The sequence below is a fragment of the Panthera tigris genome, chromosome D2 (genome assembly GCF_018350195.1).
Source record: "Panthera tigris isolate Pti1 chromosome D2, P.tigris_Pti1_mat1.1, whole genome shotgun sequence".
Lineage (NCBI taxonomy): Eukaryota > Metazoa > Chordata > Mammalia > Carnivora > Felidae > Panthera > Panthera tigris.
The window spans coordinates 24,351,504-24,370,169 of record NC_056670.1 but is presented as its reverse complement, the minus strand read 5'-3'; the positions used below and the strand labels follow the sequence as shown (position 1 = coordinate 24,370,169).

The 18,666-nt window shown below is 34.9% G+C and overlaps 1 protein-coding gene across 7 annotated transcripts in view; it reads left to right on the top strand.

Annotated features, from left to right (window-relative positions):
• Positions 1–18,666, top strand: part of JMJD1C (jumonji domain containing 1C) — a 263,036-nt gene that overhangs the window by 164,219 nt on the left and 80,151 nt on the right. For 6 of the 7 annotated variants that reach the window (XM_042961150.1, XM_042961151.1, XM_042961149.1 and 3 more), the window contains exon 3: positions 14,675–14,788. In XM_042961150.1, the coding sequence (XP_042817084.1) occupies positions 14,675–14,788 (114 nt within the window). Of the gene's footprint in view, positions 1–14,674; positions 14,793–18,666 lie in introns of all 7 variants that reach the window. The other variant, XM_042961155.1, reaches the window with a different exon arrangement.

Here is an 18,666-nt window from a genome sequence, read left to right as displayed (position 1 = left end):
TTGAGAGACAGCGGGAGCAGGGGAGGGACACAGAGAAAAGGAGACACAGAATCTGAAGGAGGCTCCACGTTCTGAACTGTCAGCACAGAGCCCAACATGGGGCTTGAACTCATCAATGGCAAGATCATGACCTGAGGCGAAGTCTGACACTTAACCTACTGAGCCACCCAGGTGCCTCCTAAAATGCATTAATTTTTTAAATAAGTAAAATAATTACAATATCATACTTAATGGAAATTGTGAATCCCCCTTATTAGTTGAAAAATCCAGCTTCCAGATTGTTGCTGACATCATCAGATGATGTTTTTGACAAACAAGGAGGTAATGGGGAAATAATTGTAGAGCCTTGTTGACTTGTGCTGCACAAGAAACAGATGTTTGCCAGATGGAAATGAACAAAACTAGTAAAGAAATAGATATTCTATTCAAGTTTCCAAGAGTACAAACAGTGAAATGATTAAGAAAAATCGGAAAATACATTTTAAATTCGTTTTTGAACAAAAAATGGCCAGGTAATCAGACATATGCAAACATAAGTGCATATGTACTACTTTCTGAAGATGGTATGTATGACAGGACTGAAGACTATAAGTCATATTTTAATTTAACTTTTAATTTCTTCCGTGATTTTGTGATTAACCATTTTAACACATACTTTGCATTAATGGTTGGGTTGATTTAATTTTGTAATATTTTAATTCCCACAAAATTACATTTGCTTTTTTATCATAAGAGATAAAGGGTCTGTGGATTACAGAAATTCCATGTCACAGAAGTCTCCCATGGAGTTTTATATCTGCCCAGTGGTACAAACCTTGGTTATTAATTTATTCTGAAATAGCAGAAGTTACTATTTACTTTTAATTCTGCCACCTTTTCTAAATACATGAACATTCAGCAGTATTTGTTTTATGCTTTTATATATGCAAAAGTAGCAGTGTTTATGAAAAGTTTGACTTAATCTTATCTTCACCTTGCTCATAAACATGAAGTGGCTTAAATAACATAGTATTAGAATTTTAGAATTGGAGAGAATCTTTAGTGTTTTATAAATCATTCCTTGCCAAAGCCATAAAGTGGATCCTTCAGTGATAGACTTGTCAAGTGTTTGTCCCAGGTTTTTCTTAACTGCTTCTAGTTTTTAGAAGCTTACTACTTCGTAAGTAAGTCTGTTTTGGTATGGTAATATTTAATTATTGGAAATTTGTTTATTCTTTGTGCTGAGCTAGCATTGGCTTTCAAAATTTTACTTATAAGGTCCTTCCTTTCCAGATTGCCTAGCCCTTTATTTTATTTTATTTTATTTTATTTTTATTTTTATTTTTATTTTTATTTTTATTTTTATTTTTATTTTTCAGTTTATTTATTTATTTACAGAGAGACAGACAATGCAAGTGGGGGAGGGGGAAGAGAGAGGGAGAGAGAGAATCCCAAGCAGGCTCTGAGCTGCTGGTGGAAAGCTAGACTTGGGGCTCAAACCCATGAAACCATGAGATCATAACCTGAGCTGAAACCAAGCGTCAGACACTTAACTGACTGAGCCACCCAGGTGCTCCTAGCCCTTTAAGTGATTGTGAATAATTATTATTTGTCCTTCTCCTTTTCTCCAAGCAAGACATTCTCCATTCCTTTCAATGATCCTAATAATCCATGATTTTTTTTATTTATTTAAAAAAAATTTTTTTAATATTTGTTTATTTTTGAGAGAGAGGCAGGGACAGAGTGTGAGCAGGGGAGGGGCAGAGAGAGAGAGAGAGAGACATACAGAATCCAAAGCAGGCTCCAGGCTCTGACCTGTCAGCACACAGCCCGACTTGGGGCTCGAACTCATGGACCGCAAGATCATGACCTAAGCTGAACTAAGACACTTAACCGTTACGACTGACCCACCCAGGCACCCCCTAATAATCCATGATTTTTAAATGTCTTTGACACATCTTAGTTTGTAATTGTTTCTCTTATATTGTGATGCCCAAACTGAACAAGATATTCAGAGATAGTATGACCAATGTAAGATCTAAGGGATTATTGTGTCTCTTTTTGAATCATTCTGTCATTTGTTAATTTGCTAATAAAGATAGTCAGCATGTGATAGTGTGCAAGACAAAAGATGAAGGTTAGACAGAGTACAGGTACAGGTTAAACATTCAGGTTAGAAACAGTACTATTATTTAGTATTTCTTTAACCAGTTTCAAATGCATCAAAAACTGTCATCCAGCCCATATTTCATTGACTTTACCTTGATGAAAGTAGCCTTTGTTTTTATTAGAAGACAAATTATTCTCAGTGAGTATATTTGGCTCTTAGTAATCACTGTGTATTAGTTTTTTTCATGATTCTAATTTTCCATCTTGGAGTTTTGCTGGAGTTGCTAGCATGTAGTTTGTTCCTGAATTGCCCCCTCTTTTATAAATATCAGTAGATGCCTATGTCCATACTATCTTGATAATGCCTTGATTTATTTTCAGAGACTACCAGAAACAGCTCTGAGTTTATATCCATCAAGTCAGTATGCTAACATGTAATTTATTTGAACCCATCTAAACTTGGATCGTTAGTTAATGAAAGCACGATGATGTTTCTATTCTTTGTAATAATAGAAGAGTGAAAAAAAGGACTTAATATCCAACACTAAGAAAATGCATAATAAAATTAAATGTTCATTTACTTGATTAAGTTTTTATTAGGTAGCTATTTAAATAATGTCAATGTAGTAAAATGAAAAGAGTTTCAAGATACAATTTATAAGCTGCTCCTTTTAAATTGTATCTTGGTGGTGCCTGGGTGGCTCAGTCTGTTCAGCATCCGACTTTGGCTCAGTTCATGATCTCATAGGTCATGGGTTCAAGCCCCATGTCAGGCTGTGCTGACAGCTCAGAGCCTGGAGCCTGCTTTGGATTCTGTGTCTCCCTCTCTCTCTGCCCCTCCCTCCCTTGCCCTCTCTCTCTGTCTCAAAAATAAATTTAAAAAAGTTTTTAATTATATCTTAAAACTTGGTAACAAATATACTTATGAAAAAATGGCTGAAAGTGCAATTACTTTTGAACTGGCTGAGAAAAATTGTTAAAACCAGGGGATCCTTTTTACGCATTTATTTTGTTTTCCAAATTATCTCTAATGTAATTATGTGATTTACTAATTTAGTTTGTTTTTTTTTTTTTTTTTTTTGAGACAGAGAGAGACAGAGCATGAGCAGGGAAGGGGCAGAGAGAGAGGGAGACACAGAATCGGAAGCAGGCTCCAGGCTCTGAGCCATCAGCACAGAGCCCGATGCGGGGCTTGAACTCACAGACTGTGAGATCATGACCTGAGCTGAAGTCGGACACTCAACCGACTGAGCCACCCAGGTGCCCCACTAATTCAGTTTCTTAAAAAGAATCCTCTACTATCCTTTATGGCTTAATTTATTTTTAGTCTCCAGTTTATACTTGCCATATTGAAAATCATTTTCTCGACAGAAAGTAGAGTAACAAAATAGGAATTAAATTAAACTTTCCTTTTATTTTTAACCATTAATGGTTTATGATCTTCCCAAGTGTTCTTTTTATGAACACAGCTTTAAAAACCTCTTCATGTTGAGTTGCTTTTTTTTCTTAATCCTGCTTATTTCTCCTTTCTGAAAGGTGGCATATGTGTTATTAAGGCATATTAGAAATATGTAAATTCTTAATGTTCTACCCTTTTTTCCTTGGGTGGTATATGATTTTGTAGTTTGTTATAGACTGGTTTCATTTTCCTCCATTTTATGTTCAAAGTTTAAAGTTTTATTCAGCAGATAGCAAAACACCTTCCTCTGTGCCGCTTCATGCCAACAAGCATGAAAACAGTACAGTTTTTACACCATCTTAGAAAGTAAAAATCATTCAGCTATGAATTAGGAAATCCACGTTCTAGTCCCAGGGCTTCTATAAACAAGGTTGGTTGGCTTTTTGTGAGAGAAAGAGTGCATGTGTATGTGCATGCAAGTGGGGGAGAGGGGCAGAGAGAGAGAGGTGAAAGAGAATCCCAAGCAGGCTCCATGCTGTCAGTCCAAAGCCCAGAGCCTGATGCAGGGCTTGATGTTAGGAGCCATGAGGTCATGACCTGAGCCAAAACCAGAGTACAACACTTAACTGACTGAGCCACCCAGGTACTCCAGACACTTGAATGCCCATTTCTTCATCTGTAAAAATTAGATTATTACTCTCAGGGCACCTGGGTGGCTCAGTTGGTTAAGCATCCAACTCTTGATTTCGGCTCAGGTCATGATCTTACAGTTTTTGGGTTTAAGCCCCATGTCAGGCTCTGCACTGGTAGCAGAGAGCCTGCTTGGAATTCTCTTTCTCCTCTCTGCCCCTCCCCCTATCACGTGCACATGCTCACTCCCTCTCTCAAATTAAACTTTCAAAAATTAGACTGTTATTCTCTCAAGTTCCATTTCCCTTTTTAAAAGCCCCCCCCCAATTATTCAGTTTTCTAATTCACTTTTTCTCCGCCTATGACGTGAAAATCCATCTTTATCTTACACAAAATTCTCCTACTTCACTGATGTTACTTAGGGATTTTCTAAACTATCCACTGATACTGTTTATTCATGCTCCAGTTTCACACTGTTGTATTAATTAGAGCATTCAAATATGGTATGTTATTAGGGATAGTTCCCTGTCATTGATTTTTTTTTCTCTTCTTTCTCTCTTTTTACAACTTTTCTGATTATATTTACTTTTCCAGAAAATTGATTTTTTAGTTCCAAATCTTATTGGCACTTTTATTGAGTTCATATTAAAGTTATAGAAGAACGTATAGAAAAATTACATTTTCGTTAGAGACAGTTTTAAAGGAAAATATCAGGTATACAGAATAGTATATGAGCAAAGGAAACAAACTAAATTATCAAACAGGATCATTTTATTAATTAATTTTGAGGTATCGACATCTCAATTAAGTAGTGCTAGTACTTACACTGGTTTGGAAAGAAGTATGAATAACTTAGGAATGGTTAAGCATTTAGTTCTACTCATATTTGGCTTTATGTGGTGACAGGATATAAGTATGACAGTGTCCTAACAACAGTATGAAATACAAGTCTAAAAATACAGTCTGGAATTACTCACTTATTTGTAGAACGAAAAATTGATTATCTTAATGGCACATACCTGCAAAGTTACAGAGACAGAAGAGGAAATGGAACCTCATAATACTGGGAGGAAAGAAGTCTGTCTAATCAGGGAGATTCTGAAAGAGAAAACCTAGAAATGACAAACTCAAAACTACTGTAGAGTGGATGGCTTATTCAGAAAGCTTAGAAGGATAAAAACAAAACAAAGGAAACTGAATTCAGCCATATGCATATTGAAAAATATACAGACTATTTGTGTAGACTTTTTATGTTTTAGTATCCTCAACAGTGAGTTTTCTTTGTTCAACTATATGTGATTAAAATTTACCAAGGTTTAAAGAATGGACACATTTAAAAAATATTTTTTTTAAATGTTTTTATTTTTGAAGGAGAGAGAGAGCCTGAGTGGGGGAAGAGCAGAGAGAGAGGGAGACATAGAATTTGAAGCAGGCTCCAGGCTCTGAGCTGTCAGCACAGAGCCCGACGCGGGGCTCGAACTCCCGAACTATGAGATCATGATCTGAGCCGAAGTCGGGCGCTCAACCCACTGAGCCACCCAGGTGCCCCAAGAATGGACACATTTTGTTGCACTCCCCTCCTCTCATGACTGGGTCCATTATGAAAGATATACTGAAGAAAGGAGGGAAAGGAGCACTAATTCTCCAATTATTAAGTTCTTAACAAGGCTGTAATTTTTTATTTCTATGATAATTATCTGTTTCCTACCAGAAGTGTGGAATATGGGGCGTCTGGGTGCCTCAGTTGGTTAAACATTGGACTTAGACTCATGTCAGGATCTCACAGTTCCTGGGTTTGAGCCCTGCGCCAGGCTCTGTGCTGACCAGCTTGGAGCCTGGAGCCTGCCTCAGATTCTGTCTCTCTGCCCCTCCCCTGCACGTGCTTGGTGTCTGTCTGTCTGTCTCTCTTTCTCTCTCTCTCTCAAAAATAAATAAACATTAAAAAAATTTTTTTGAAAAAGTGTGAAATGTGCGCTAGGATAGAATTTGTTTGTCTTTTCCTCACCATTGTTTCCTTGGGGTCAAGCATAGTGCTTGGCAAGCAAAAGATACCCCATACCTGTTGGTTGAATGACTGTGCTGCATGATTGAAGGAGGGAAAAGAGTTTAAAAAATCAGCAAGAGTAGGCCAGTATCATCTGGAAATCGTTGTAGAACTCACAGTCTGTTGAAAGGAGGAAACAGTGCTACATAATCTTTGCAGTCCCAGGAAGTTCTGCATGGATTCATTTTTGTAAAGAAGTTAATCCTTTGAACATTACCACAATGCAGTAGTTATGTGTTTGATTATATATTTTCATATATTACAGGACAATAGGGCATATTGAAAGATATTTTCCTGAATCTAGTCAGCCTTCATGTAAGGCCATATCATGTTGAAATTCTCTGAACTACTATTATTCATCTTTCTTACCTTTATGTCTACTAAAATATTTACAATGCTAGGCTATTGAACTTAGAGGCTCTTGGTTTTTTTGAAAATCTATACTTAGAGAAATCCACTTGTTTCCTTAGACTTCTACATCTATAAAGATGAGGGATTTATTTCTTTCATGACCCAAGATAAATGGAACCAAAATGCTCATTTATTTTAACTCTTAATTACACATGTAATTAAGGTTCTTACATTATTGGAAAGAACAGATTTTCTTTAGCTAGCCATACCGTGTTGCTTTCCTTTTAGCTTCTGTTTACTTTCTCACCTCTGTTGATTTATTCAGCTTGTAACCTAGAAACCAGCTAAAAAGGAAGGAAGTCAGACATGTGTATTTCTGGGCAGTAACTGGAGTAGTTTCCTCTTCCTCTAGCCTGGTTTAGCTGCCAGAGAAAACTTTTTGCCCCCCATCTTCATCCAACCAAAAAAAAAAAAAAAAAGGCAGGTGGGGAGGGGGAGAAATGAAAGAAAAGAAAAATTAGCAATAACTGTTCAGCTTACTACCTTAATCCATTAAGATATAACCCATAAGAACAACCAATCTAAAGGCCCAAAACGCTGCTCTCCTCAAAATGGTGCTTTTTGCTGTCTGAAAGGTGGCATCTACCATCCCTAAGGAGTTCTAAGAACAAGAGAAAAATTAAGGAGATTTGATGTAAAAGCTGAGCAATTTATTATATGCTTGCTACCAAGTATGTTCTCTATATTGTTATTTCACTGTTTTTATTTGTGTTAGAAATACTAATACTCTGTTACCAGAGTACCAGACCAAACTCACATTCATATGTTTTTAAAAATATTTAAAAACATTTTTTAAACTGTATGTCAAGCCCAATTTATTAAATAGATATTAAAAAGATATTTATGGCTTTCAACTAGTTGCATCTTTGTGCCCCGCTCATTTGCATTGAAAGTTGACTTATAGTATTTCTTTATCCTAATGGAGAAGTATTTAATTCAGCCATGATATAGTATGAAATAAAAATGGTTTTTCTTTACGAATGTTACTTATTTTTATTTTTAAAAAATTATTGCATTTGGGGCACCAGGGTGGCTCAGTTGATTAAGCTTACGACTTCAGCTCAGGTCGTGGATCTCACTGCTTGTGAGTTCAAGTCCCACGTCGGGCTCTGGGCTGACAGCTCAGAGCCTGGAGCTTGCTTTGCATTCTGTGTCTCCCTCTCTCTCTCTGTCCGTCCCTTGCTTGCACTCTGACACACTCTCTCTGTCTCTCAAAAATAAATAAACATGTAAAAAAATATTGCATTTTATGTCACTAGAGTATATAAATATCGTGGCAGGTGGATTGTTAGCTAACTGTAGTTCTATGTGCTGTTTGATTCTGTAGGGGGACGGATAGTACTTGAGGAGCAAAGACAGCTGTTTCTAAGTATACGTTATATACAGTCAAACCTGAATTTACGTGAGCTTGTAAGATGAATCCTATGAAGTATTAAACTCATTCTCTAATGAACAAGAAATTGTAGAAATGTAGTGTGAAATGTATTTAAAATGTGATGTTTTATAATATAATAGCCTGAATTAAACATTTGATGTTTCTTGTGTTATTGGAGGGTCAGAATAAAACTGTCATATTTATCCAGTTGTTGTGGGCTTTTTTGTAAATGACATTGTGAATTCTTTTCATGTATGTTTTATATTCATGTGTGAAGTGATTATGAATGAATTATTGGAAAGGTGTGTATGATGTAATATGCAGTTGATTTATTAAAAAAAAAACTGTTCTAGGGGCACCTGCATGGCTCAGTAGGTTAAGCGTCTGACTTCAGCTCAGGTCATGATCTCACTGTTTGAGCCCTGAATTGGGCTCTGTGCTGACAGCTCAGAGCCTGGAGCCTGCTTTGGATTCTGTGTCTCATTCTCTCTGCCCCTCCCCAACTTGCACTCTGTCTCTTAAAAATAAATAAATGTAAAAAACAAAACAAAACAAAACTTTGTTCTAAAGTTGTATTTTAGTACTATTAGTCTTTTAAAGTTGTATCTTACTAATATTTTTAGAATAATCATTATCCATCTCTTTTATCCTTAAAACAACAAAAAAAGGTTGAGAGTTTTGTAGGTACAGTCAGTCATATACCATATACTAAATTGAAAATATCTTTTCAGTAGTGAACCTGATGTTTTCTGTGAAATGAAACTGGTACATCTGGAATAGGTGTAGAGAGTCAGGGCATTGGCTGGTGGTGGGAAGTTTTTTTCTTTCTTTCTCTCTCTCTCTCTCTCTCTCTCTCTCTCTCTCTCTCTCTCTCAGAGAATTCCAAGTAGGTTTTGCACTGTCAGCATAGAGCCTGACTTGAGGCTCGAACCCAGGACCTGAGCCCAGATCAAGAGGTGGATGCTCAATCCAACTGACTGAGCCACCTAGGTGCCCTGGGAAGTTGTTCTCTTAATATGATTTGATGAACTGGTTGGATATGCTGTATGAAAAAAAATGTCAATTTTTAGGTTTATTAAAATTGAGGGGTGCCTGGCTGATTCACTCAGTGTAGCATGTGGCTCTTGGTTGTTAAGTTCAAGCTCCATGTTGAGTGTGAAGATTACTTAAAAATAAAATTTTTTTAACTTCTTTTTTAAATGTTTATTTTTGAGAGAGAGAGAGAGAGCAGGGGAGGGGCAGAGAGGCAGGGGGCCAGTGGGGACAGAGGTTCAGAAGCAGGCTCTGTGCTGATAGCAGAGAGCCCTATGCAGGGTTTAAACTCACTGAGATCCTGACCTAAACCGAAGTTGGACGCTTAACCGACTGAGCCATACAGATGCCCCCAAAATAAAATCTTTAAATAAAATTGGGAGATATCTGTGTTTGATATCTACAAGATATCAAATTTATAATAAAAGAACATTCACGTCATTTAAAAATAAGTGTTTTCTTATACTCACAGATATTTAACATTCTTTTTTCAAATTCAGTGTGTATATTATACCCACAGCACACTTCTGAATCTAGGCTTACCTCATTTCTGGTACTGAGTAGCCATGTGTATCTAGTGGCCACCATATTGGACAATATAATTCGAGATTAGAAAGAAGTTAAGAGCATATGTTAGGTAACACATCAGAAAAATATATTTTATGCTTTCAACTTACAGATTTTTATAACTGTGAATTGTCTAGATTAATTGTTTTCCTAAAGAAAAAAAATGTTACAGGAGTATCTTTTTAAATCTGCTAAAATAAATATTACCAGTTTTCCTTTCAAGTGTTGTTGTCATTTGATTTCATTTAGACTGTTAATCCAAAAATGTTTATAACTCTTTTTCCTGAGAATTTTTTATGGCACTATATATTTAAGGACAAATGATTAAACTAAAAATAGGTACTCTAAAACAAAGTATTTTCAGTGGTTTAATGTTATGCTTCATTTTTGCCAACTTGAGAGATGTTTACATATTATTTGTTTTCTGCACTTTCTCACCTTGGTAAATCTGGAAAGCAAAAACTTTGTATTTGCATTTGCTTTACTGAAAGAGACAGTAAACTTGAGGTCTCCGTCTCACCACTAGTCTGTCTTTGTCTGTTGTTAAAATTATGAGCCAGTCTCTATGGCCGCAGCCAAATGAGTAATCACCAGTAATGTGACTCGTGCTGGAAGTGACTCCATCAGCACCTGTGACGGGGGATTAGTTACAGTTTACAGAGCACCGCCCCTTCCCTTCTCTCAGTGTGCCCTAAGCCAAGTAGTCTTTCTCATTTGGGTGTCTGCACTGTTGGAAGCTACTGCAGTGTGTTTCCACGCAGACAGAGTACAGTGGGAAAGGCTTTCTCTAGCTGATGGATGGCTGTTCTCTCTATTTGGAGTATCTCACTGGTTATGTAAGCGACCTCGGGAGAAATTATCCTGACCCAGATCGGAGGATGCAGTAGTGCTTCAGCTGCAGGATTTCTTAGTCGTTAACACCACAGTGCTGATGACAAAGAGCGAGTTGTAATCCTCATCGCTGCCAGGGCTGAGCCAGAGCAGACAGAAAATCGTCATTTGCTCGTCGGAGACTTGTTAGGTTACAGCTCTGCTTCGTTCTGTGGTCTTGGCTTTTCTTCCTATACAATGACGACGCTGCAAGTGAGCTCAGAAATGCTTGGTTTGAGAGCCATTTGCCTGTGATTTTTGAAGACTAAAGAAGTATTTAGGCTAGATAAAAAATCCTGCTCAAGAGTGAAATGGAAATGTCAGCTACTTCTTGACCTTTAGAGCGGTGTCGTGGATTTCTGAGATTTAAAGATACTTAAAAATTTTAAAGAACAAAGTACGGTTTGTATTTTTCTGCTTCCTTTTTTCTTTTGTCTTAATTTACATTTGGTTTTACTTCTCAGCCTTAGGAATTAAGGTCACTGCCTTTTATTGATCGAGCCTTAGTGTTCTTAGTTTTAAGAAATTTTAACTATCTCGTTTGTTTAGAAGGAATTATTGTGTGTGTAGTAATTTCATAACACTGTAAAAAGATTAAAAACTAGAGTTTGTTTAAAGTATTAGAGCAGAAATGTTTCAGATTAGCATTTTTAGAATATAGTGTTTTAAGGGAAGTGAGGGTGTTTGTTTTGTGAGGGTTTTTTGTGTGGTGTATTCCAGTCCCCACCCCCAACTTGTTTTCTAACAGTATCGTGTTTTTCAATAGACCTGCTTGGGTGGGAATTTGGACTTTGTTCTTTCAAGTCACTCCAGTCTTTGTGTGTGTGTGTGTGTGTGTGTGTGTGTATAGACTAAACCTTGACTTCTAAAATGTTGCTTAGTTTTCTGCTTCCTTATTTTCCCTTAGTAAAGCTTATATCAGATTTTTGTAGTTAATGAGCATGATTTTTTTTTAACTTGGAAAAGGAATTGTTAAATGTTAACTGGAGATTGTTAGAAACTCAGACTGCAGACATAAACTCCATGAATTTCTAGTTAAACGTTAAATGTGAGCTTTAACGTGGTTTGTTTGAGCAGCTGAGTTATGTTTGAGAGCTGTAGCTGATTTATTTTAAAAATGTTTTTTTGAGGAGGGCTCATCTGTTCTCCTCTTCCTCATGTGAATGGAATGTGGTGCAGCATGGAGCCCCAAACAGGATACAGTTGTTCTAAGCATTCTTCCTATAGCGTGGTGTAGGCCCTACTAGAAATGCAGGCTCTCAACTAAGTATTTATTTTAGCTTTAGACTATTTTTAAAGTATCGTTAACACAGACAAAGAGACCTTAAAGGAACTCTTAATCCATTAATAAAATTACAAAAGTTTTTTTTCCAATTATGATTATTCGATTTTAAATTAGTAATTTTTATTTAAATTTTCAAAGGCTTTTTTCAGCATTCGAATAATAGTCTTTTTGTGATTAGGGCCATATTCTGTGACTTTCATCAGATGGTAGCTCATTGCTTCCCCTTGGGCTGTGGAAGTTCCTCATAGAATGATATATCTTTAGAGTCTTGAATTAGTTATGTATGAGTTCTAGTTTCTTTACATTCCAGTACACCTAGACCCATGAAATATTTACTACAGAATCATCTTAAAAGCTGTAGGATCCATTCACTTTATTTAAATATTTTTTTATTTTTTAAACTAATAGGTCTTTGAAATGTGTTTGACTTGGATACAAATACTAATAATGGTTACATCGTTGATTTCCACTTTAAAAAAAATCAGTGTTTTTTAACTACTTAATTACATATGTCGTTTGTCTTTAATTTTTCCATAAAGTAGTAAAAATCACACATTTTCAGGGTTGTTTATTTAATACATATTGGAACATTTCTTTCAAAGTACTGTAAAAGTGTTTATCAGCACTTGCTTGGAACATATTTGTAGCTTAAATATAATTTGTACATTTTAAAATTTGCAAGTTGTGGCCCTATTTAATACTATTTTAAGAAGCATGTATACACTTGACCTCCATTTGTACATGAGTATTATCAAAATAGACCTTTATAAACTAATTTTTTTAACATTTCTGGTAGCTAAATTCTCCCAATGGCTTTCAATTAGTTACCTTAAGAGAATTTTTTTTATTTTAGCCTAGAAACTAAACTTAGTAATTTAAATCATGATTAGTTGGCCTGTTAAAATTTACCCTTAGCACTCTGACCTACCTTAAATAGCTGAGTTCTGAGAGATTTTCTTCACAAGAATGTTTTTCATATTATAAAATGACTAGGTCTCATAGGAAATGCAAACCACCTGTATTATTTGCGTAAGAAAGAGGCACTCAGACAGGAGTTTACTTCTTTTTCAAATCCTACTTAATTGAATTGTACCTTTAGCCACTTAGATAATAGCTTTTGTGGACCTTTTTGTTAACCTTCCCGAGTTGACCTGACATGGTACTGTTTGAAAAGAAATAGAGCATTTGAATAAAGTTCAAGGATTAAATCAAGTCTTGAAAAGGTGCCAGTGTTTTCTAGTTTACTAAAAACTAAACCGAGATATAATATGAAAAATATTACGTATTTCATGTCAATCACATAGTGGTAGGCATTTTAAAGTCTAAATAAGATAAATGCTCTTGAATTGCTTACAAAACTTCAGTCACTTGTTAGGTAAAATAATAGGATTTTATGAAATAATCTTAGGAATTTAGTCTTGATAAATGGAAACTTGCTAGATGGCCACAGTAGCAGGAGATAGCTAAATAATGGGAGAATGTCTGTTTTGAAATGTAATTTCTCACCCAGATAAGAATACTCCTGATACATATGTAGTACTTAAAAGGTTAGCCTTAGGACTGACTGGGGAGGAAAGAACTTATTACTGTGGTTCGATTTTCTAATTATAAATACTGAAAATAAGTGGGAATGTAAGAGGGCTTTTTTCATGTTATTTTAATTTTGGAAGGAAGATATTATTTCTAAGTTCATGGTATCGTGTAGAAATTAAGTTTTCTTTAAAACGCTTATTTTTCCCCCATGTGTTTAACAGTTACAGACTCCTCAATGAATCAAATCGAAAGCTTTAAAAGGAATTTCTTAAATACAGAAATTAACTCCTTAAGAGCCACTCTGAACTAAAGATCTTGAAAACTTTTTCCCCAGAGTGCATATTAGTTGTGATTAGCAGGATGTTAGATTTCTTTAAGACCTAGTAAGAGAAGGGGAAACACAATGGCTTTGAATCTCCTGGGCATTTTTACTGTCTGTGGCCAAAAGCTTTGGTTTGCATCCAAACCAAAGTTGGCTTCTAACAAGAAAGATTTCTCCATGTTCTATAGGTAATTTATAAACTAAGTTGGTTAATTCCATTTTCCAAACTTTGATTCTTTTATAATAGTAAAGCCATTATATGTTAAGTTTTTACAAAAGTACCGAGGATATGACACTTGGGTTTTTATTCAAGCTGCTTCTGCTTCGAAAGTGTGACAGTAATTAAAAAAATGCATACATAGTGCGTTTGTTTCCTTCCTTCCTCTTCCGCCTCCCTCACTCCCACCCTACCCCAAGATATAGGTTAAAAACTCCTTTATGTAAAAGATGAGCCAGTGTTCTTTAAAATAATCAAATCACCATGGATCCTCTATTTTTGGTTTGTTTGTGCCTTCCTTTGATTTTTAAAGTACTAGAGTCTGGACTGAGAGGTGGATTTTGTGTAATACTTCTTACCTCCCTCTTTTCCTGCTTCCCTTCCCCCACGCTGCTCTCACTGAAGCAGCTGGATTTTTATTTGTGCTTGGGGCAGGGGCAGGGGCGGGGGTGGGTAGTACACGGGGTGGAGTTAAAAGACCAGATGCATCCTGATCATTTAAAATCCTTGATGTGAATGAGCTAGGAAAAAAATAACTATAAACTGTACCTGCTCTGTTTTTATAAAGATTAATACTTAATACTTTTTAAAAAGAGAGTTGGAGAATGCTCTTCTACCAAGTTTATTATTTGAGAAGCAATTTCTTTTTTTATCTTAGAAATTTTTATACACCACGTATATTTGATTTTTAAAATAAACAACCTCTACATCTACTTCATTCCTTTCAAATACAAAATATTGTATGGATAAAAGCATTTAGATTATAATATAAAAACTAATGTTAATTGGTATCCTAAAACCATTGTAATAATGACATTTATACGTTGTATTCATATATACCCTTCGTATTTGAATATAAAACCCAGAAAATAACCATTATAAATTTTTTTTCTTTTACCAGACTTTCAAACCCCTGGTTGAAAAAAGTATACCCAGTTCAATCACTGCGGTAGAATTCCTTGTAGATAAACAACTGGATTTTTTAACTGAAGATAGTGCCTTTCAACCCTACCAGGTAAGAAATTTTAGGTTGCTTTTAAAAGTTAGCTAATCTTTAAACTTCACTGGTAATGTAGATATTCTTTTAAATAGTCAGTTTGAACTAACATGTAGTGTGCAAGAAACCCAGTGCTTTCAATAAATTTTAATTATAGGATTAAATTATAGGTTAATTTATCCAGTCAACAGATTTATATACCGAGAACTTAACTATGAGCCAGGCAGCATTCTGTCACTGGGAATACACAAGTGAGCAAAATTAAGTCCCTACCATTATAAATAATGTTCATTGTTAGAAAATAACTGGTTAGATATTAGTATAAATTACCTTTTCTCCAAGCTCTAAAGATTAAGAATTGGGTCAATTAATGTAATTAAATGAGATTAATGTTTATGCATATAGTAATAGTAGTTCTTTTTCTTTTTAACTGAGAAGTTTCCATTAGACTGTCATTAATTGAATTGTTCATTTTCTAAATTTTAGTTCCCAGTTACGGTCTGAATACAAATACATTTAATTGGAAAAATATTTTCTAGTAGACCTTAAGATAGAAATCATGTGAAGAAACTCCTATCAAAAATAGACTAAGTGAGTTTTAAAATTTCTAGTGAAGTTGTCGGTTAGTTTCTTAAGGTATAAGTAAAAATGAACAGCAGTTTGTTTTCTTTATATATTTGGATTTCAGATTGAATTAAATCTCTTTCATGCATTTTTTACTTAAGTGATTAAAATAATATAATTGCATTGAAAGAAAGGATGAGTGAACTAGCTTGACTTTTTTTTTTTTTTAATGGAGCTGAAAGTCAGTACTCCTATTTCATTTCAGAATAGTTACTGTTTTCCGAAAATAAAATATAGAGGCATCGTTTCCATGGAAAGAACAAGAGCTGAGTTAATGAGCAGTGATTTGTTGTGTGTGGAGTTATAATACTTAGGGAATTAGAGTAGTTATGTGCATCTTCTGTTAGATCTACCAGAATGGGATGATAGTTCCTGAGTTAAATGTTATTTTGAAGTCTACAAAGATATTTGTCCTTTCACATTATTTTTCTTATTTCATTAAATGACCTAGTTTTTGTACTGTTAGCTTTTTTGTTCTTTGTTTACAGTATTTATAGCTAAAAATTCATAGCAAGTTCCGGTATAATATTGGAGGTGTTGAGCTTTTCCCTTGGGTTTTATTTTGTTTTGTTTATAATTGTGAATGCCATTTAGCTTAACTCTAGGCCTTATTATAATTTCATTTCTAACAGTCTTTTAGTGGGAATTAGACTGGATGAGTCTAGTAAAATCAAAGGAACCTCCCAGCCCTTAATGTTTTAATTTTGTGGTTGCTGATTAGCAGCACTTTGGAAGTTTCAGCTTGGATTTGATTTAGAGAAGTGAAATCATTATGTAGAAATTACTTTTAAAAATAAACTCTTTTGCCAGGTGGCCTAAAGCTCCACAACATGTTTATTAAAATTATAATCATTGAAAGAATGTGCTAACATTTTATAGGGGTTTTGGGGTGACTTTTTGTTTTTTACATGTTAAGCTTTTAGATTCTGATGAATTACATAATTTTATTTAAAAAACAAACCACAAGAGCTAAAGTCTGATTTGATTTGGTGAACTATATGATTGTCTTTGTTAGTAAGCTGTTTGTATTGCTCTGCTAGTATAGGCCAGTTGATCTCTAACCTAGAAGAATACTGTGTCTTCTAAAGGTGAGGTGATTTCTCTTGACCTTTTTAACCATTTGTCTTTCACAAACCTGAGTTCTCAGTTTTAAAAAATCAGAAGGAATTATACTAACAGCACTTGATTCAGGGATCCAGCATACCTTAATTTTAGAATTTCTTAGGAGTTTTAAAAGTAATAGCTGATCTATAATAGAGCTATTTTATGTGTATTTTAATAGATTTAGTGTCTTATTAATCTGGTTAAAAAAAATGTAAGGATATTTTCTCTAATATGTAAATGATAGACACCTATTGTAACATTTTGAATGAAAATGTACTCCACATACCTAAGATGGCTCAGTCTAGTTTTTCAAATTTATTTATTTAGATGAGTTTGTGAAATATAGCTAGCTACATTCACAATAAAGGAAACAATTTTAGAGTTCATGTAATTAGAGTGGCTTTATCCCAGAATGCTTTTCTCTAACCACTTGTCCAAACAGTACATTAAATTCCTTGGCATCTTAAACATGGCAGCTGTTACTGGCATAGATTTTGTAAATAGTGTCTTGACATATCTTAACTTTAGGGTAACCTTATATAAGTCAAAGGGAGTTTGGGGGAAAATTGAACACGTTTTTTAAATGTTCTCCTTATTTTTTTCTCATTTCTTTAAATCGCATGAGGCAATTTCTTCTGAATCTAGATGTTAATTACCCTTTATAGACTTCTTAAGTGTGATGGAGGAAAACCTTCCTTAGAAATGGCCTTTGTGTATGGAGTGATGAGTACACATAACTTTTGTTCTAAAAATTCTCACAAATGTTTTTATAGTGGGAATTCCCACCTACCATCTTTCTCCTTGCATTCTCAGCATTTTATTCTGTAGTAGTACGCTCCCTTTAATTTCCTTTATATAGTTGTACAGCCCTATTTTTTGATATATCAGGAAAGTAACATTGTTTAAGGTAGTGGTTAGGAAACCAAGATGAATATAGATCATTTCACTTTTAGGTCACTGGTTTGAATCCTACACTTAACCTCTGATTTCAGTGCATTGAGTATCACAAGCCACGTATTAAAGTTGATCTGGTCACTTTTTTGGGTGGCATGTAGTTGGGGAATTGGGGTACAATTGTAGTTTTCACTCTTTTGGAAAGAAACTTGAATGAGGAGAAAAACCAAACCAATATCTTCTAAATAATATAATCTATGCATATTAATTAGGTCACTGTAGCAGCATGGTATTGTTAATTCTGTTTTTTTTCCTTCCTTATGCACACAAATGAGTTTCTGCTTCCTCCTTTCAGATTTCCTGATCATGCCTGGCTGCAGTTAACTTTCTTTGAAGTAGAGGGGGAAGGGAAAAGAGAGGAAGTAGGAGGGAACTCTGCACATTCTACTCTGTCTTTCAACTGGCTGGGAAGAAGGAGGAAAAAATCAAATTATTGATTCTGAAAGATGCCTTTCATAGTTTGGGGTTTTGTTTTTGTTTTGTTAATTGCTATTATTTTTGTGTGGTATGGTTGCTTTTCTTTGGAGGGTGATTACAGAAAATTTTAAAAAACATTAAAATTTGAAGTTTTTTATCAAGTTCATGTAAAAAAGTTTGATAATGAAATATGAACATTGAACTCTTAGCATGATTTTGAAATCATCTTGTTCAGAATTTTGGCTTCTGGCCATGCACACACCTGCAGTTTTCAGGTTGGTTGCTTCATAGAGGATATAGAAGAGATTATTTCTTACCTGAAAATTGTACATGACTCATCTCAACAAATCTGGGTTGGTCTGGCTTGTTAGTCCAGTATTTTCTAGGGATCACGATTCTCTTTGTTTTTAAATGTAATAAAGGGATAATACCAAGGGCACTGCTTTAAAACCATTAGAGATTTGAAGCAGAATGTGCTTGTTCAACTTTGTACCCTATGTTTGTCTTCTTGTGTATTAAAATTCATTGTAGTAATGAGGTATTTTTCCTACTATAAGGTAGATTCATCACAGACCTGAAGGAAAGATCCTTTTTGAAATTCTGGGTCATAATAAAGTGATAAAAGTTTAGGGATAGGACTATTAATGCTGCAGTTTCTGTCATCATAGAATGTACACATTGAATTGCTTTACTAAATATTAGATATAGTACTACTGTGCTGTGAATTGCTGGTTGAAGAAAAAGGGAACAGGTGGAGCAAACCTCAGTATTTTCTTAGTACCTGGGCTAAAAATTGC